At 47.6% G+C, this 21,375-nt stretch overlaps 1 protein-coding gene across 4 annotated transcripts in view; it reads right to left on the minus strand.

The window, feature by feature from the left end:
• The window catches only part of cfap91 (cilia and flagella associated protein 91), a 294,449-nt gene that overhangs the window by 176,478 nt on the left and 96,596 nt on the right, over positions 1-21,375 (minus strand). For all 4 annotated transcript variants that reach the window (XM_072513694.1, XM_072513696.1, XM_072513693.1 and 1 more), the window contains exons 5-7: positions 14,799-14,855; positions 8,613-8,788; positions 6,167-6,344 (exon numbers count right to left, since the gene is read on the minus strand). In XM_072513694.1, coding sequence (XP_072369795.1) covers positions 6,167-6,344; positions 8,613-8,788; positions 14,799-14,855 — 411 coding nt within the window. The remainder of the gene's footprint in view (positions 1-6,166; positions 6,345-8,612; positions 8,789-14,798; positions 14,856-21,375) is intronic.

Consider the following 21,375-nt stretch of genomic DNA (forward strand, 5'->3'; position numbering starts at 1 on the left):
CTCTTATTCACCCTCCACCTCCCCCCCCATTCCCTGAGACGAACAGCTCCTCAAACACGATCATAAACATCCCCCCACCTTTTCTCAAACCCCCTTGAAGAGCCCCTTAACTCATACTTTATCTTCTCCAAACCGCAGGAAGTCATGCAGGTCACTCAACAAAGCCGCTACCACTGATGGCAATGTTGACCGCCACTCCAGTAATATTCGCCACCGTACAATTAGAGAGGCGAAGGCCATGACATCGGCCCTCCTCCTCTCCATGAGCTCCAGCTTCTCTGAAACCTCAATTATCACCACCAAAGGGTCCACCTCCTCCCCCACTATCCTAGCTGAGACCACGAACACTCCCGCCCAGAATCTTCCCAATTTTCCGCAACCCCAAAACATGTGCGTGTGATTTGCTGGCCCCCGCCCACACCTCTCACACTCATCTGCTAACCCCTGAAAGAACCCACTCATTCTTGTCCTAGTCATATGCACCCTGTTCATCGCCTTAAACTGTATCAGACTCATACTTGCACAAGAGGAGGTCCTGTTTACCCTACGCAGTGCCTCACTCCATACTCCCCAATTTATCTCCCCTCACAACTCTGCTTCCCATTTCTCCTTGATCTTCACCACCCGCTCGTCTCCCTGCTCCCCCAGCCACTTGCATATATCGCCAATTCTTCCCTCCCCTTCCACATCCAGAAGCAGCAGTCACTCCAGCAGGGTGTATCCCGGCAACCTGGGGAACCCCCTCCAGACCTTTCGCGCAAAGTCCCTAACCTGCAGATACCTGAACTCTCCCCTCGGCAACTCTACCCTCTCCCTTAGCTCTTCCAAACTGGTGAACCCTTCCTCCAAATACAGATCCCTCACCTTGACCAGCTCCTCCTCCCTCCACCTCCTGTATACATTATCCATCACCGCCCCGCTCCCCTCAAACCCATGATTCTCGCACAGCGGCATTAACACCGACATCCCTTCCACCCTAAAATGCCTCAACTGATTCCATATCTTCACCGTGGACTGCACCACCGGGCTCCCTGAATACCTACTCTGAGCCATTGGTAATGCTGCCGTCACCATAGCCCTCAAACTAGGCCCCTTACAAGGTTCCTCCTCCATCCTAATTCACTCTACCCTTCTTCCTCTTTCCCACCGCCACCACACCTTGTCCACATTCGCCGCCCAATAATAATGAAGCAAGTTTGACAATGCAACGTAAATTGCATCCCCCCCAAATTAGTCCGCTGTCCCAGCTCATTCACCAGGAAAACCTCACTTTTCCCTACATTCAGTTTGTACCCCGAGAACCCTCCTAACCTCCCCAGGCCCATAATCCTTCCCACACTCTGCAACAGATCCAAAACATACATCAAGAGATCATCGGCATAGAGCGATACTCGATGCTCATAATCCCCAGCCACTCCACCGACTCCCTAAGAGCCATCACCAACAGCTCTATGGGCAGCGCAAACAGCAACGGCGACAATGGGCACCCCTGCCTCATACCCCCATGTAGTCAAAGCTTTGAGCTCATATCATTCGTCCTCACCCTCGCCCTCGGTGCCACATACAGCAACTGCACCCATGCCACATATCTCAGCCCAAACCCAAATCTTCCCAAAATCTCAAACAAGTACCGCCACTCCACCCGATCAAATGCCTTCTACACGTCCATGGACACCACCACCTCCGGTACCAGAGCCCCCGACGGATTCATCACCACATTCAACAGTCGTCTTATGTTACTCGCAAGCTGCCTGCCCTTCATGAAGCCTATTTGATCTTCTGCAACCACCTCCAGTACACAATCCTTTATTTTCCCCGCTAACAACTTAGCCAATACTTTCACATCTGTGTTCAATAGTGATATGGGCCTATCCGACCCACATTCCACCGGGTCCTTCCCCTTTTTCGGGATTAGTGTGATTACTGCCTGCGTCATCGTCTCCGACAACTCCTCCTTCTCCAGTGCTTCTTTAAAAGCGCCCAACAGGTGTGGTGCCAGGTCCGCCGCAAATTCCTTATAAAATTCTGCCGAGTACCCATCTGGCCCAGGTGCCTTCCCCGACTTCATACCCCTGATACTATCCAGCACCTCCCTCAGCCCCAGGGGCTCCTCCAATGCCTGCCTCTTTGCTTCCTCCACCTGGGGAAAGTTGAGCTCATCCAGAAATTGCCCCATGTCCCCCTCCTCTCCCGCCGGGTCCGCCTCGTAATGTCCCTGGTAGTACTCCCTAAACGCCTCATCTATCTTCCCTGGTTCCGACACCACACCCCCAGCCCCAGTCTGGATCTTCAATATTTCCCTAGACGCAGCCTGGCTCCCCGCAGCTGGTGTGCTAGCATGTGGCACGCTTTCTCCCCATACTCATATTGCACCCCCTTGCCCTACACAGTTGCCTAACCGCCCTCCCTGTTGTCAGCCTGTCAAACTGCCCTTGCAACTTTTTCCTCCTCGCCAATCCCTCCACAGTGGGCACCCTCGAATATTCCCTATCCACCTCCACTATCTCGCTCACTAGACGGTCATGTTCCTCTCTCCTTTCCCTATCTGCACAAGCCTTAAACAAAATAATTTTGCCCCCGGACCACTGCCTTCAGTCCTTCCCCAAAAATGGCTGCCAACACCTCCCCATTCTGATTCAACTCCACATACTCCTTAACCGCCGCCCACACCTCATCACAAAAACCTCCATCCGCCAACACCCCAGAGTCAAACCTCCATCCCGCCCTCTGCTTTCGTCCCAATCTAAACCGAATCTCGAGCCAATGGGGCGCATGGACCGAGATAACTATCCCCGCATACTCTCCCCTTCCACCCCAACCAAAATCTCCCGACTCACTACAAAATAATCAATCCTCGATTACACCTTATAGACGTGTGAAAAGAAGGACTACTCCCTTTCCCCTGGGTTCTGAAAGCGCCATGGATCTGCCATACCCACCCTCTCCATATACCCCCCCAGCTCCCTTGCCATTCGTACCCTATCATCCTCTCCATAAACCCCCCTCAGCTCAATCGGCCTGGGACTCGACCTATTGACCCTCGGCTCTAGGACACAGTTAAAATCTCCTCCCATGATCAACTGGTACGTGGCCAAATCCGGGATCGCTGACAGCAACCCTCTCATAAAACCCACATCATCCCAATTTGGGGCATACACATTCATCAACACCACCGTTGCCCCTTCCAATACCCCATTCACAATCACATATCTCCCACCCGGATCCCTCACCTCTTTCGCACTTACAAATCCCATTTGTTTGCTCATTAAAATCGTCATTCTCCTTGATTTTGAATCAAACCAAGCGAAAAACCTGCCCAAGCCACCCCTTCCTTAACCTAACCTGGTCCTTCACATGAGTCTCCTGCAGAAAAGACCCCCCCCACTTTCAAGCTCTTGAGGTGCGCGAACACCCACAACCTTTTAACCGCCCATTCAGTCCCCAGACGTTCCACGTTACCAACCGTACTGGAAGCTTACGCCTCCAATCCCCTCTACCGTCCGTCATCTTCCCTACTTAACTCCCGCCCCCTTAATTCCACCCGATACCTAGCCCATTCCAGATGGCCCCTTTCTCCGCCCTGACCATGTCATCTCTCTCCCCTGCCATGCACTACAACCTCCCCCAATCCCAACCCCCACTTCAAACATGCTCCCAATCTTAACAAAATGCCAGCACCCCGATTCTCAAGCATTGGCCGCTCAGTTCTTCCCCGGTTTATGCTCCTTAGTGAAGTCTTCGGCCGCTTCTGGGGTCTCAAAATAATACTCCTGGCATCCGAACGTCACCCATACTTTCGGCGGGTAGAGCACCCCAAACCTGATCTGCTGCCGGTACAGCACCGCCTTGGCATTGTTGAAGCCTGTCCGCTGCTTTGCATACTCGGCTCCAATGTCCTGATAGATTCGGACCTTATTCCCCTTCCAGTCGCAGGTACGTTTCTCCCTGGCCCATCGCAAAATCTTCTCTTTCTCCTCAAATTTGTGGAGTCCCATGATCACTGTCCATGGTGGCTTCCCAGCTCGAGGCTTCTGCCTCAGGAACCGATGCGCTCGGTCCACTTCAGGTGCCTTATCTAGCACCCCGTCTGCCACCAGCCCCGCCAGCATCTTCGAGAGGTATCTCGTGGCACTCACACCTTCCACTCCTTCAGGCAGGCCCACTAGTCGCAGGTTCTATCTTCTCGACGTATTCTTCTGCTCCTCTACCTTTGCCCCCAAAATTTTACAGAGGTCCCATAGGAGCCTGACCTCCGCCTCCAGAGACACCACACAACCGCTATGGTCCGAGATCACTCTTGATCTCCCGAATCTGCGACCCCTCTCCCGAATCTGCGACCCCTGCCCCTCCAAACACCTCCACCCGCTCCAACAAACTCTTCAGGGGTGCCACAATTCCTTTGATGGCCTTCGAGCGATCCTCATGCATTTCCTTCCTTTGCTGCTGGAATTCCTCCTTAATAAAAGCTATCAGCTGCTTCATTTGGGTCCTTCCAGCTTGCATCAGCCCTTCCCCGGCCTGCATGCTTACAGTGGCTGCAGTACAGGCCTGCTCCAACTCTTTAGCCTGATCTAACTATTTTCTGCCGGGTCCGATAACCAGCAGACATATCACTCCTGGGGGAAACTACTCCTCCAACATTCATCTACGCCTTTTCATCAAAATTCCACCCTGTACCGGCTAAAAAGAGCTCTTTTCTGTGCCTTCAAGCAGGAGCTGCTGTGTGTGTGACCACTCACAGCATGGCCAACACCGGAAGTCTGGAGCACAGACATTATGCACAACGGACATAAAACAAACTTCAAATTAGACATTGAAGTAGAAGTTTCAATTCTTTCGGACGCAGGCAGTGGTTAGAATCAGAATTCCTCCAGCCATTGGTCATATCGACTCCAGGGTCCAGGAAGTATTCAATTGAAGGTCAGAGGACAGTTGGAAAACACCAGTACAAAGGAAGAGAAATCACAAAAACTTTGGATTGATCTATAATCAAGGATGTTCACTGTTCAGTCGAAAAGCTCTCCAAATCCATAAATTTATCAACCTATAAAATTGATGGATTAGAACTCTTTGAGCAAACTAGGAGGACTTCCGAGAACAGCAGGCAAAGGAACCAGACAAACATTGACCAAGGCAAACAACAACAGATGGATTGTCACACATTCCTGTTGAAAAGCTTGCTCAGGAAGACTTAAGTTTTGTTGAGGATGTAGTCACATACTTCACTGAATACAATTCCTATCAGCAACACAGAGGATAAATGAAATCTCACAAGTGGAAAAAGCAGATGAAGAATGTGCTAAAATTAGAGAATACTACAAAAATGGATAGCCAGAATATGGTCTTAAGCATCTTTCATGATCTATGGACAACATCTTCTATTTATGTAGCACATTTAATGTAACACAATTTCCTAAGATGCTTCACCAGGAGAGTAATAAAGTAAAATCTGACACCAAGACAAATAAGGAGTATTCAGGCAGATGGTCAAAAGCCTGGTTAAGGAGTGTTTTGAAGGTTGACAGGAAGTTAGAGAGATGGCGCTGCTAATGAATGAAATTCCAGAATTTAGAGCCTATGCAGCTGAAGGTATGGCTACCAATTATGGAGCAATTAAAATTAGAAATGCCCAAGAAGCCAGAGTTAGATGAGTGCTTATATCTTAGATGGTTGTGGGACTGAAAGAGATTACAGAGATAAAGATGCCAAAGGATGTCCAAAGGGCATATCAAAGTGCTTTACAGCCTTGAAGTACTTATGAAATGTTCTCCGTTTGTAACAAAGAATTGGCTGTCAATTTACATACAGCAAAATCCCACACAAATAGCTATGAAATAAATGATTAGATCATCTGTTTTATTTGGTATTGATTGAGAGATATACGTTAGCCCAGGCACCAGGAGATGTTCATGTCCTTCTTTGAATAGTGCTATGAAATCTTTTATGTCCAAAAAAGCAGATGTGGCCTCAGTTTATAAGTTAATTTGCAAAATGGTACGTCTGACAGTGAATCATACAATCTACTGCAGTGAAGTGACAGCCTACAACAAAGTCCAGATAAAATAATCTATTGTCCTAGTCATAATTACCTTCTACCTATGGTTATATGCCCAGAAAATGAAACTCCGTTACAGCTTTCAGGGTTAGGGTGTAGCTTTATACCTACTTTTCAATTTCCTGTTCCCGAAATGCCCACTCATTTCTTTCCATAGCCTCCATCATCTTTTTCCTCTTCTCACGTTGTGCGTGATCACTCAATGGAGGCAGGGTAGCTTCCCAAGCATGTTTTGCTCGTGCACGTTCAATCATTTCCACTTCTGCTAAGCCTGCTGGTAAGCCTCGGCCTGCGATTACACAAGAGGGTTTCATTCATTAAATAGTTTTTAAAAAACGTCTTGTTTTAAGAGGAAAACAAAGATTTTCTACAATAGTTCAAGGATTCTTAGGACAATGCATCCTTTTGTCTGTTTAGAAGCCTAATTTACATTTATTTTAAAAAACCTACCCAAGTTGTACCTATAGCATTTACACAGGACAAAAGATCTCTTTTGCACATTGCAGCATCTTGTTTTGCAGGTCAGAAATACCGTTGTGAAAATATGCCCACTACATTAGCATTTACACGTTCAGTAAATCCACAGGGGATTACTGTAAGTGAATGTTAAAATTTTGGATTCACTTCCTTCAGTATGCTCTGACTTTCTTTTGAATTAAATTAGCCTCCATATAGTTAAACAGAAATTCATCAGGTAGCTTACGTCTTTAGTGTTTCACAGTGGGACAATCTAGTTCCAGCAGTGAACAAAATATTTGTCCCACATGTACAGACTGCACCAGTAATTGGCAGTTTCACTGTCTGACAATTTTTTCTTTCTTTCTCTCTCCAAGCCCCACAGTTTTAATAAAACTTTATTGGCAGGCTGTGAAGAGAAAGAGGAAAGTAAATAAAGATAAAGAGAAATAGAAAAAAAAACATTGTTATAATGCTCAGCATTAACAGGTCAGCATTTACAAGGCAAGAACGCTTGCAGCTTCTGGTTAAACAAACAAAAAATCTCCATGCTGATACTCATGATTCCCCGCTGCCAGCCAAGTCAACGCAAGAGGTTAAGGTATTTAAAATTATAGGAAGGGTGTTGGAGAAGTTATTTTAATGAGTGAGTTCAATCAGCCAAGAATAAACTTGGACTACCTGTCTAGTTTAGAATCAACAAATGTGATGCAAGATTGGTCCAGTGCATCAACGGAACAAAAAGCAGTACTTATATCAATAATTTGATCCAAACATGTGCATGCAATGCTATTTCTGGCCTCATCTTTTACTCTTTTAATTTATTTTCTTTATTCATCAGTATTCCCTCCACCTCTCTGGAATGTATTGGCTCCTTGGTGAGTTACAACTACACTGGTATCAGTTGCCTTCTGTTCTCTGGCTCAAGAGGCATTATTATTTGTGAGCCTAGATGCGATGTGACTGTTGGCAAGACAGTATGTCGATATAGAATAATAGAACTTAGAGTGCAGAAGGAGGCCATTTGGCCCATCCTGTCTGTACCGGCCCTTGGAAAGAGCATCCCACTTAAGCCCACACCTCCACCCTATCCCCGTAACCCAGCAACCCCACCCAACCTTTTTTGGACACTTAATGGAAATTTACCTAACCTGGACATCTTTGGACTGTGGGAGGAAACTGGAGCACCCGGAGGAAACCCATGCAGACATAGGGAGAAAGTGAAAACTCCACACAGTCAACCAAGCCAGGAATCGAACCTGGTATGCTGGAGCTGTGAAGCAACTGTGTTAACCACTGTGCTACCGTGCTGCCCCTGCAGGCAAGTTTGATTCTGCCCTCATCCAAAGACTAACTATGTACACTTCCAGCCAGGAGTGATAGGAAAGAGTTCAGAAACAGAAACTCCGAACGTTATTTTCATCTCTGAGATGTACTTAGGCCAAGTGCAACATACCTTCCTTCATCTTGGTTGAAATCTGTCAACACAAAGAGAGAATCAAGTGTAGGACTTCCTAATCTGCATGCTTCAATTATTCACTGCATGGATAGGCCATCTGTTGTTCCAATCATTAAAATATAAGTTGTTTTTAGTTTTAAAAGGTTAATTTATTTGGCAACCCTCACACCAGTTGCTTTTGAATTAAAACGTATTGCTATCCCCATTTCAGGTAGCATCAGTTTTGCCATTTTGCGCTGCATATTTGGTATTCAGCATGACTGCATCACAACAACGTAATGCAAAAGCAAATTAATAGGCATTATTGAAAATCAGATCTATGAAAGGATTTAACAGTATTTACCAGACCACACATAGCTGTGAAAACAAGATTTTAAAACAGCTGTGAGCTTTCACGCAATCAAAACAAATGTCCCTGATCTTTTTCATTTTGTGCAGTGTGGACCACTCTATTTGGTTTGTTGAATATTTGTTAGGAGGGGGGGGAAACAACTATGGGGAATTATTTACATTAACTTTGCCTATGAGAACTGAAAGAGCAGCCTTGAGTGCTCCTCAAGTGACCTAACATCAGTACTGCATTATTCTGCTTTAACTGTTATCAGTTTACTATTTATTCTTGCATATTGGCTCATGACTCACCAAATTTTAATGCAGCAAGAGTAAGGAGTTCAGGAGCTGATCCAGGTCGCACCACATATTCTGGAGAGTATGGCTCAGTTTGTGTTTCACTGTCCCTGAAATCGGTTTGGACCCCTACTGTCCGTATAGGTAGAAATTGCTCATTTAATTCCGCAAAATTAGTTGGGGAGCTGCCCCTGAAAATAATTATAGGAAAATATTTTTTTAGAGCAGTGATGATTAAAAGTAAATTACCTCCATGATCTCATTTTAATGGTGCATGTAGCTAAACCAGGATGGAACCATAATATCACAGGTAACAACTGGCTCTTGAGATTCTAGTAGACTTCAGATCTCCAGGTCCGACAAATATTTCCCCAGTCAATTCAAGAAAAGAAAAACTTGCATTCATTTCAAACCTTAGAGAACTTCAGGATATCCCAAAATGTTCAGAGCTAATGAATTATTTTTGAAGTTGCGATAACCCGCATGAGACCCACAGGGAGGGCCTGATTGATCTCACCGTGCAACCCGTGGAATTCGCGCTCCCCTGCTAATGGGCAGAGGCCCTTCTGCTGAGGCTCGTAGAGATCGCCTCATAAAAGTGGACCTGGATTAGAACCGACGTGATCGGTAGCCCTGAATCTTCGTGCTGTATTTCGTGTTACGGCCTTTTCTTTAGGTTTGAAATAAATTGCATTTTAAATTCACCTTCTCGGGCCTCCTGAGCTTTTATATTTGGGCTATCCCTCCCTGAGATATTGCGAGATCATCTGGTGTGTGGTATTAATAACATGGTGACCCAAACGAAACTTAGCAGAACCAACCTTGAATCTAAAAAGGACCACAGAACTGTCACTTTCCTGTGAGAATGCAGAAAAAAGGGTTCCAGGGTTCCATGGATTACAATATATACAGTGTTGGCAGGCCACCGTTCCGACGAGTAATGCCTCTCCAAGAGCCCAGTCACCACCGGAACAAAGTCATGGTCAGACCCACTGGCCAAGAGCCACCTTAGCCTGACAAGACACCTCCTCAGAGGACAAGTAAGAGTACTCACAACAGTGTTGCACTTGCAGTCGCAGGAACGGTGGCAGTCAAGGCTACTAGAATTGACAGTGAACATGCCACCTTGGTTGGGTAACACAAGCTCCCCGAGCCAGGGCTTTACACACTGCCCAGCCCGAGGAAGATGATTGCATACAGTTAAATTGCATCTCGACACCCAAAGAAGCCCCAATAAAAATAATGCCCCAAGTAAGCCGGTAAGTCGCCACCCCGTGGACATGGAAGACAGTGGGGGGCGGCCTGTTGTCTTGGTCATCGGACAACAAACGTTCCAAAAACTCCATGTCGGGATTATGCATCTGACTTTAAAGGATATTAGGGCCCGACTGACAACATATACCGGGGAGCCATTGACAATTATTGGGACCACGGTGACCCTGGACAACAATCAATCTGGCTACCACTGGTAGTGGTACAAAGACCTGGACCCAGCCTCCTAGGCCATGACTGGTTACAAAGACTCTGTTTGGACTGGCAACAAATCTTCTGGATGGGTACAGGCGGTTTGTACAAAGTCCTTGGAAAGTACATGGAAGTCTTCCAGGAAGGCCTGGGGAAGATAAAAGGACGCTACAGCTAAAATTTACGTTGACCCAGAAGCCCAACTTAAATATTTCATGGTCCATCCAGTACCATGCGCCCTACTTAAGAAAGTGGATGACGAGCTAAGCCGGCGGGAGAACTTGGGTATTATACTTAAAGGCTCCTAGATTTGGAATGAACACAATCGATTTTTAAAAAGTCATATTTTAGAGATATAATCCAGAACACTCAAGAGAGAAATAATATGAGGTTTGCCTCAGGGAGATAGTCTCACATAGATTGAGTTTGACAACATATAAAATATAACTTCAATGTGGCATCAAACCTGGTTTACAAAGTGCACAAGATTTGCTAGGCCCTTTATAAACCTATCTGGAGTTAATTAAAATATTTACAGGAAGTTTGGTGGAAATTTTTTATTTTGAGATGAGAAATTTCTTATTTTGAGATTAAGTGCTGTGACGGAGGCAGGAACATATAGTATTTCATGCTGCGAAGGCTGGTAGGAAAATATCAGCCAAATTGTCTGGCCCCGATCACATTAGTTATGCACCGGGGTGTTTTACGCCGTATTCCATGGTGGAGCAGATCTGGATGGCGTGTAGTTCGCCGCCGTGTCTGAGTGCCATATTGAAAAAGCACCCAACATCACTGACCCACTACTGAAGAAATATGGACTGCACTTTGAAATGAGGGGATGGATCTCCTGAGAACTAAAATGGATCTCCAGGAACATTCTGAGGCTGGAAGATGGGCTCCGCACAAGGCACCTGGAAACTCCAACTGCAGATGAATCCCCAACCCACTGCTGTGGTGCTCCAGGGACCAGGGTTGCGGGTTTCCCTTGAAGAGCAGATCCTATGCTTGCACACTACTTGACAAACAGCATGGCATGAAATGGCTGATGAGGTCAATATAGTGAAGGAACACCTTTCAATTATCAGGGCACTGGCACATACTTCATAGAGAAATTGGCTTTATAACAAGTGAGATAAAATTAAACACACCATTACCTATAAAGAATAAGTAAAATTCAAGTTAAAGGGTAAATCATTTGGATAGGAATAATTAAGGGCCTGGTAGCAAATAAATCTGGTGAAAAGTAGTCACAAAATTAGCACAGATGAATGGTGAGCTGGAGAATACTTTAGGGCCATGCATCATGTTACTTTGAATGATATTGAGAGAGGTGAGCTGTCGGAGAGAAAGGGGTATCAATCTAATTATTCGGAGATCACTTTCAAGTTAGAATAGATTATGGAAGAAGATGGAATTTAACACAAGATGTATGAAGAGGGAACTGAAGAGGAATAAAAAGTGGATTTTCTCCTTGCACATATCACCCCATTCAAGGATTAGAGAAAGAAAGTGATCAAGAATAATAATGAGATAGACAGAAGCTTTTTCCCAGGGTGGAAAAGTCAATTTATAGGGGACAAAGGTTTAAGGTGCGAGGGGCAAAGTTCAGAGGAGATGTGCGAGGCAAGATTTTTTACACAGAGGGTGGTGAGTGGCTGGAACTTTCTTCTGTGGGAGGTGGTAGAAGCAGGTACGGTAGCAACATTTAAGAGGCAAATACACGAATGGGGTGGGAATAGAGGGATACAGGCCCTGAAAGTACAGAAGGTTTTAGTTTAGACAGGCATCATGATCGGCACAGGATTGGAGAGCTGAAGGACTTGTTCCTGTGCTGTACTGTTCTTTGCTCTTTGTGGCACGGGGCGAAGGAGTAAGATATAACCCTGGACCCTTATTATATGTGACTCACAAGTTGAAATGCCATTTAATCCACATAGAAAGCAATTAATTAAATTAATAACATAGCAACTGGTCAAATTTTGATTGTTGTAAATGCTTTGTGACTTACAATGACACTGATGAAGCCAGTCTAGTACACACAATTACAGGAGAAACAAAATAAGACACAGCGCAGTAGAGTTATTATGTAGGGCATCAAATGCTCAATCTCAGCCTCAAGGTAGAGAAACCAATGTTAAATTATTTTAGCTGAGTTAACATACCTAAGTATGTCAACTCCAAATGATTTTAGAATGAATTCAGTGACACAAGTTCAGCCCATGACTTGTACTTAGCATCATACTCAAAAATTGACAAGGGAAATTATATCAATAGATGACCATCACTCTCAAAGGACAAATTAGAAATCGATCATGCCCAACTAGGCTAATAGCATGATTGATCACACTGTATGTTGTGGCACCCGATTAGTTAACAAACGGCAGCTTTCACTGACCAAGTTGCACATTGAGTAGGGAGTAATAATTGTCCCGTTTGCGTAAAACCAAGGGCCAAACAGGATGGACCGAAGAGGGAGATTTGGGGATCTTTAGATATTAGAACCAGTTTAAAACCTACAGTTCCATTATTTACCGCGGAAGTTAAAATCATCAATTCTGACTGTGGGAACTGCTAATTGTAACGGATATTACAACGACTCAGACTTTCTGAGGGGCCAGCTTCAGGCAGAGAAACTGCAGGTGTTAGAATCCAACGTTTATTCTACAATGTGTAACAGGGTACCATTGTGATGGCTCCAGTATGTATGCTGATAGCAATAGGGAAGGTGATTGATGGCTACACCCCAGATATCGGATCACCAATGAGGAATTTTAATGTGATTGGTTAATTATTTTCCCATACTATGCATGATGTAACTGTAATTGATAATCATAATTGGACATAGATAACTGGTAACAATGATTGGTATATGCTAATTTCTTGTTATCGAACCTTGAAATATAACTGTCTGTACTATCATTAAATCTGGGCGTTTCTGGTGCCCCAAGTTGGAATGCCAATAGCCCTCACTATAGCTTGTAAATAAAGACTAGTTTTTACAAGAGTCTTTGTCTGGTCTCTCATGAGCACGAGGGTCAAGTACACTACAGTACAATTACTCCCTCTACACATGCACATCCACAATTTTAATTGCTACTATTTGTACCTGTGCCTTCTGTTGCCTGGAGCTTCCCTCCCTAAGCCTCTGGCCTCTACTTCTCATTCCTCCTTTAAGATGCTCCTTTTAACTTTGACTCTTTAACCAGGTTTTTTGTCATATTGGTCTCTTTATGTGACTTGGTGTCAAATTTTATTTGAAACTCAACCTCTCCCGTTAAGCGCTTCATGATGCTTTACTATATCAAAGATGCTATTGTTACGGAAGCCTGGTTAGTTCTCAACAGTGGTTCAGAGACTGGATGGACCAGGACAATATTTTTTTAAAGTTTGAAAACAGTGCAGAAAGATTCATTCCAGGAGTGATAAGAAATAGGGCTTGGTTATTTTATAAATAAACTTTATTAAAACAAAGAAAAAATATTTAAACTTTCAAACTTGAATTTATACCCTGTAAGATTAAATCTCAGTAACACCATTTCTCGTCATAAAACATAAAACACAAGGGGGAGGCTTTGGTAGAGGACCTAAAAGGTAAATGGGAAGAGGAGCTAGGGGAGGAGATTGAAGAGGGTCTGTGGGCTGATGCCCTAAGTAGGGTTAATTCCTCTTCCTCGTGTGCCAGGCTTAGCCTGATACAGTTTAAGGTAGTTCACAGAGCGTATATGACGGGGGCGAGGCTGAGTAGGTTCTTTGGGGTGGAGGACAGATGTGGGAGGTGCTCAGGAAGTCCGGCGAACCATGTCCATATGTTTTGGTCATGCCCGGCACTGGAGGGTTCTGGAGGGGAGTTGCAGGAACAGTATCTAAGGTGGTGAAAGTCCAGGTCAAGCCAAGCTGGGGGCTAGCACTATTTGGAGTGGTGGACGAGCCGGGAGTGCAGGAGGCAAAAGAGGCCGGCATTCTGGCCTTTGCGTCCCTAGTAGCCCGGCGAAGGATCTTGTTAATGTGGAAAGAGGCGAAGCCCCCCAGCGTGGAGGCCTGGATAAATGATATGGCAGGGTTTATCAAGTTGGAGAGGATAAAGTTTGCCTTGAGGGGGTCTGCGCAGGGGTTCTACAGGCGGTGGCAACCGTTCCTAGACTATCCCGCGGACCGTTAGAGGAAGGTCAGACAGCAGCAGCAGCAGCAACCCGGGGGGGGATGGGGGAGGAAAGAGGGGTGGACATATTTCTTTGGGGGGGGGGGGGGAGAGGAGGGGAGGGGGAGAGGAGGGGGGTGGGGGAGAAGGGGGGCCTTTTTGGGGGGCATTTGAGCAAGAAAATACATGAACGATCCGGGAAACTGATATGTACGGGAGGAATCCAATGTACAAAGCTCTGTATCATATTGACTAGCCATGTTCATGTCTTGCTATGCGAGCTTTCTTTCTTTTGTGTTACGGGGGCGGGGGGGTTGTTTTGTATGGTTGAAAATTGTGTTAAAAATTCTTAATAAACATATTTAAAAAAAAAAAACATAAAACACAGTAAGCAGCAGATGACTTTTCACAAGATAATTTTTCTCAATCAAATGGCTTACTTTTATTAAATTACTTGTCTAGTCTAAGAACAGAAACTATTTTCACACGTAAACCCAATTGATTCAGTTACTTCCCTTCCGACCAACCTTCTCTCGAAAAAGGGTAATATGACAAGCCAGAATATCATTAAGCTCCATAAAACATTAATAGGAACTTACTTTGATATGTCCAGAACTGCATTCACAGGTAACTGTTGTACAAAGGGAATGGCAGGTCTGTAAAGTGGGCAGAAAATATAACCATTAAAAATTGCAATGCAAGACTGATGGCATGAACCAAAAATCAATATTAAAAAAAAGAAAATACATCAAACAGATTTCAAATTTTTTCTCTCTTCATCATTTAGTCTCCTCCCACCCAATTTCTTTGCCCATCAGAGCAAAACAATCATTTTATTGACTTCCAGCAATGTAATCCACAAATGGCCAACAAGACGTACATTAATGCAGAATTAGAATGATCTGGTCAGTTTCCATACCATGGGCGGGATTCTCCCCTACCCGGCGGGGCGGGGGGTTCCGGCGTAATGGAATGGCGGGAACCACTCCGGTGTCGGGCCGCCCCAAAGGTGCGGAAGTCTCCGCACCTTTAGGGGCCAAGCCCTCACCTTGAGGGGCTAGGCCCGCGCCGGAGTGGTTTGCGCTCCACTGGCTGGCGGGTAAGGCCTTTGGCGCCACGCCAGCTGGGGCCGAAAGGTCTACGCCGGGCACGCGGGTCGGCGCATGCGCGGAAGCGTCAGCGGCTGCTGACATCAGCCCTGCGTATGCGCAGTGATGACCATGGCGAAGGCGTAAGAAAAAGAGTCCCCCCACGGCACAGGCCCGCCCGTGGATGGGTGGGCCCGATCGCGGGCCAGGCCACCTTGGGGTCACCCCCTGGGGCCAGATCGCCCCGCGCACCCCCCCAGGACCCCGGAGCCTGCCTGCGCTGCCTTGTCCCACCATTCAAAAGGTGGTTTAATCCACGCTGGCGGGACAGGCATTCCAGCAGCGGGAATTCGGCCCATCGCGGGCCGGAGAATGAGTGTGCGTGGGCCCACTGACCGGCGCGGGGCGATTCCCGCCCCCGCTGACCGGAGCGGGCGTGGGCCCACCGACCGGCGCGGTGCGATTCCCGCCCCTGCCGAATCTCTGGTGGCGGAGACTTCGGGACACGGCGGGGGCGGGATTCACGCCAGCCCCGGCGATTCTCCAACCCGGCGTGGGGTCGGAAAATCCCACCCCATGGGTGCAATTCTCTGACCCCCCACCATGTCCCAAATTCTCCACCACCAGAGATTCGGCGGGGGCGGGAATCGCGCCATGCCGGTCGGCAGGCCCACCCCGGCGATTCTCCTGCGATGGGCCGAAGAGCCGCCGCTGTCAACCCTCTCCCGCCGGCGTGGATTAAACCACCTTTTGAATGGCGGGACAAGGCGGCGCGGGCAGGCTCCGGGGTCCTGGGGAGGGGCGCGGGGCGATCTGGCCCCGGGGGGTGCCCCACGGTGTCCTGGCCCGCGATCGGTGCCTACCGATCCGCGGGCGGGCCTGTGCCGTGGGGGACACTCTTTTTCTTACGCCTTTGCCATGGTCTTCACTATGGCGGAGGCGGAAGAGACCCCCTCCCCTGCGCATGCGCGGGGATGACGTCAGCAGCCGCTGACGCTCCTGCGCATGCGTCGCCCAGCGAAGACCTTTCGGCGCCGGCTGGCGTGGCGCCAAAGGCCTTTCCCGCCAGCCGGCGAAGCGGAAGCCATTCCGGCGCGGGCCTAGCCCCTCAAGGTGAGGGCTTGGCCCGACGACGGAGTGGTTCCCGCCACTCCATTACGCCGGAACCCCCCACCCCGCCGGGTAGGGGAGAATCCCGCCCATGTCTCTTGAAAACAAAATATTTCATTGTTTGGCTTTGTTCTGCCAATTGGAAATTGGCTGAGTATATTCAACAACAAACTAAAGTTTTCTTCGTACCAATGCCTGTATCTGGATTTTGAGTCCGGAGTTCTTTTTAGAAAATAGCTAATACCACCGCATCCAAGATATATTTGCATGCAAATAGGATTCCTGCAGCTCAGAAGGAGGCCATTTGGCCCATCAAGTCTGCACTGACTCTTTGAACACACTACCTAGGCCACTCCCTTGCCCTATCCCCGTATCCCCACCTAACCTACACACATCCTTGGACCAAAGGGGCAATTTAGCATGGCCAATCCACCTAACCTGCACATCTTTAGACTGTGGAAGGAAACCTGAGCATCCAGAGGAAGCTCATGCAGACATGGGAAGAAAGTGCGAACTCCACACCGACAGTCGGCCAGAATTGAACCCAGGTTCCTGGCGATGTGAGGCAGCAGTGCTAACCACTGTGCTGCTGGATGTATATATATTCGTCCTTTTGCACAGAAGGTGCATGTTTGCAATGCCTTTTAGATATAGTAAACCTTTTGGTAGCGTACTTACCTGAAATCAGCAAGTTACAGGTCAGCAAGTATCTCTCGTGGATTTGAGTATGTGCTGAGGGAGTCGTGTTAATGTTAGAGATGTCAGGAAAGAAAATGGATTTGGCCGGAGAATGTGCTTGGTCATTAAGATGCACGATTAACTTGTGCCTGTCCATAAGTGTGTCTGCTAAGTTAAATGATGAAAGTGAAATTCCCCATGAGGACCATAGGCTTCTCTCCCCTTTTTGAGAGAGAGCTGACCGGTGATGATTTAACCTGAGGGTCACCAAGCCTCAAGTGAGAGACAAGGTTGGGTAGTGGAGGCCTTTATGGATAACCTGGATATAGATTAAATAATACAGATAAGCCCATTGCTGAGTGGCTGCATGCCTCAGCAGGGGTCTCAAGTTCATGCAAGACCAGCACCAATTGAAGTTAAACTTAAAGCCTGACAGCACCATCTGAAGATGAGGTGATTTTTGGATGAAGCAAGTGCTGGAACTGCTTAATGGGAGAGTCACTGAACAGGAAACAGTAGAATGGATATATTGCAACAGAGCAGTTAAGTATGCTCTGATGCAACACTTGATACAAGAGGCTGCCAGGTTTCAATGGATGGCCTCCCTATACAGCAGCAGGCTCTGCATTGTGGAAAAAATGCCGATACAGGAGGGAAGTGGCCCTTAGTTGGCCACTTAAGTGAGTCACTTGGGCTCTAGGTGGGTGGCTTGTCTGCCAGCTTTCCTGCTGCTGCAATTTTGCCATAGCATTCCTGCATCCCAACCTGTCTCAAAAAAGTTGATACAATTCAGCCCACAATCTCTGGATTGCAAGGTCAGTATCCTACCAACTACATTATTATACCTTTTACATCTGTGCCAGCTTCCCTTTTTTAACATGACATATGTTTGCTCGTTGGCAGACATTTCAGTGCTTCATGGTAATCATGTAGCATTTAATGGATTATCAGTTATGTGGTTACTGGAGACTGATTAAATGTGTATGCTTCGCATTGGAACTTGGAGTCTACTTCTCATCCCAGTTCAGTGCTTACTCTTTGTTTTACAGCTAACCTGAGATTCCAAATAATCATCCCATCCTCACTACAGTGCTACATTCCATGTCCAAGTGTTTCGTTTCCTGCTGAATACTTCTCTTCTTAGTCCACCTTAGTGCTTGTTCCTGATTCACATGCTCTGTTCCCCATTTTGATAGTGCTCTGCTTCCTCTCCATTTCTACTCTATTACAGAGTACTGCCCTCTGTAACCGTGTGCACCATTCTCTCCCCTGCCATCTGGCCAAATCCCATTCTATAGATCCCATGCCTCCTCGGTCTTCCTTCAGCAAACCCTACTGTGTTTCTACCTTGTAAACTACGGACGGGATTCTCCGTTGTCCGACGCAGAAATCGTATTCGGCAATCGGGCGGAGAATCCACGTTTGCGACCGAATCGGGGTCGGTGCCGTTTTTCGGATGCTCCGCCCCCTCCAAATCAGTGTCATCGAGGTGCGCAGTGCACGCCATTGCGCCGATGTCAGCGCGTCACTTTGAGGCCCTCCCCCGATGCTCCGTCCCAACCGTGGGTCGGGTGTGGTCTGAGTTTTAATAATCCCGACGTGGCGGCTGTGGACTGTGTCCATCGCCTCCACGGTTGGGCGGGAGCTCTGATGCTGGCAAGGGGGGCTTCAGCGAGGGCTGGGTGGACTGTCCAGGGGGTGTCCAAGAGAACACTATTTGGACAGCCGGGTCCATGCATGGCTGGCGCCATGTTGTATGGCGCGATCACTGCAGGTCATCGCAATGCGCGGCCACAGACCTGGCAATTCTCCGGCTGTTTATGTCAGGAATGGCAAGAGTTTTATGTGGCGCGGCTGCCAGCCCCCCCACCGAGCAGAGCATTGGTGCGGGGACGGCGCCGGCATTTTCATTGTAAACCTAGACACGTCCTCCAGACATAGCCTCAAAATCGGAGAATCCAGCACTGCATTTCTGTTTTGCAACAAGATTTTCCACTTCAATTCTATCCTCCCTTTTTCTCTTACAGAGAAACACTCAGTAACTTAATTCCAAGCAAGTTATTCTCATTTTGTTTCTTGTGCCTTGGACCCTAAATTCTGCCTTCAGCCGATGATCTCTATAGTTGCGCTCTCCAAAACCCAGATTCTGGTCCTTTAACTCCTCAGTCCTATCCAAGCCACTCTGGCTCACCGAGACATATTGCAGAAGATCCGTCCAACCTGCAGCTCATGACCCAGTCAGTGTAAGTAAAAGAGTCAGATCATACAGGCCAGGTAAGAAGTGCAATTTGGTCCAGGTTCAGATCTTGCAGCTGCTTAGTCTTCAGGTTCTCTTTCATCCACATACTTTGTGGCAGTGTTACAACCCTAGCTACTGTTACTACTGGACAAGAAGGTCACAGAATGGCACAGAAGATCATAATATTTTACTTATTTTAGGGAACAGAATGACAGGAATGTCAATTGGCATTTAACAACAAAAAAAATTAAACATGAAAAGTTTGACAATACAATACTCCTTCACTCTAACTTATCTTCACAAATGTACATAACTTTCAAGGATAACACCCTCCTCTGAAACCCAGTGGCAGATGGGTTGATTGATATCCTGTGGATTTCTCCTCAAATTCTCCCCAGATGATTGTCACGAGTGTTTTCAAACTCTCGTGCTTCGGAATCTTCTTTTAAACAATGCCTTCCCTCGGCTGTTTTCATCAAGGATCCGCCTCCAGGTTTTCCTTTCAGGATTTCCTGCCTTGAATTGCCACAGCAGCCAAATGTCTACACAAAAGCGCTGGTACTCAGTCCACAACAGAATACTATTATTTCCAAAGGCTGAAAAGAAGGACACCAAACTTACAATTGCGTCTGATCTCTGGCTTTTCTCTAACCAATTTCACCCAGGTTTGCATTTCCAGTTCTGTTTTTAGCTTCAGCGATCAATACCCCATTTCAACAGCAGGTTCCTCTGTTCCTTTAACTGCAGACTTCTTAGAAACCTCTCCATTTTTCTAATTTCCTTAACTAGCTGCTCTTTATGTCTCTGACACTTGTTTCCTTGCTCCTTAATCCGCTGTTTGGCCTTTCTTTGTGTAAAGCTGTAAGGGATGTTCCCTCTCTCCACGTGAAGCTCCTTCTACTCTGGCTTCTAGTTAAAACTAAACCAAACTAAACTAAGCAACAGCTCATTCTTTCACCAATCTCTTATTTCCATTATATGTTGTAAACCCTCTCAGCACAATAGAACCACAGTTTGAACTGAAACCAACCACCTCCTCCCCCATACATGCAAACACCTTTGTTTAACATGAATCGTACAAGAGTTGTACCCTTTCTTACATAAAGACACTAAATTAAATCCAACTGAATCTATACCTGTGGTGACTTGAGGAAATACTGCGGAGACCTCTTGTATAACCAAAAGGGGTCGATTGAGAACAAAGCAACGGTTAACTATATTCAGCCACCGAGGTCTCTGAAACAGATAGTGTTCAACTCCCACATCCACACTGCCTGAGCCCCTGGTCCCAGGGCCCTGTGGTATTTCCCATTGGTCGGGATTCGCGTGACCACACACGATAGGCCTCGGACGTGGACCGCGAGGGATCGCCCCTTAAAGTGGTCAAGCTACCACAATACCTTGGGCGAAATTCTCCCCCAACGGCGCGATGTCCGGCGACTGGCGCCAAAGACGGCGCCAATCAGACGGGCATCGCGCCGGCCCAAAGGTGCGGAATGCTCCGCATCTTTGGCGGCCTAGCCCCAACATTGAGGGGCTAGGCCGACGCCAGAGGGATTTCCGCCCCGCCAGCTGGCGGAAATGGCGCTTGTTTCCCCGCCAGCTGGCGCGGAAATGCGGCGCATGCGCGGGAGCATCAGCGGCCGCTGACAGTTTCCCGACGCATGCGCGGGAGCGTCAGCGGCCGCTGAAAGTTTCCCGCGCATGCGCGGGAGCGTCAGCGGCCGCTGAAAGTTTCCCGCGCATGCGCAGCGGGGAGTCTCTTCCGCCTCCGCCATGGTGGAGGCCGTAGTGGAGGCGGAAGGGAAAGAGTGCCCCCACGGCACAGGCCCGCCCGCGGATCGGTGGGCCCCGATCGCGGGCCAGGCCACCATGGGGGCACCCCCCGGGGTCAGATCGCCCCGCGCCCCCCCCCCCCCCAGGACCCCGGAGCCCGCCCACGCCGCCTGGTCCCGCCGGTAAATACCAGGTTTGATTTACGCCGGCGGGACAGGCAATTTCTGGGCGGGACTTCGGCCCATCCGGGCTGGAGAATCCAGCGGGGTGTCCCGCCAACCGGCG

Source organism: Scyliorhinus torazame, chromosome 8, assembly GCF_047496885.1.
Source record: "Scyliorhinus torazame isolate Kashiwa2021f chromosome 8, sScyTor2.1, whole genome shotgun sequence".
Lineage (NCBI taxonomy): Eukaryota > Metazoa > Chordata > Chondrichthyes > Carcharhiniformes > Scyliorhinidae > Scyliorhinus > Scyliorhinus torazame.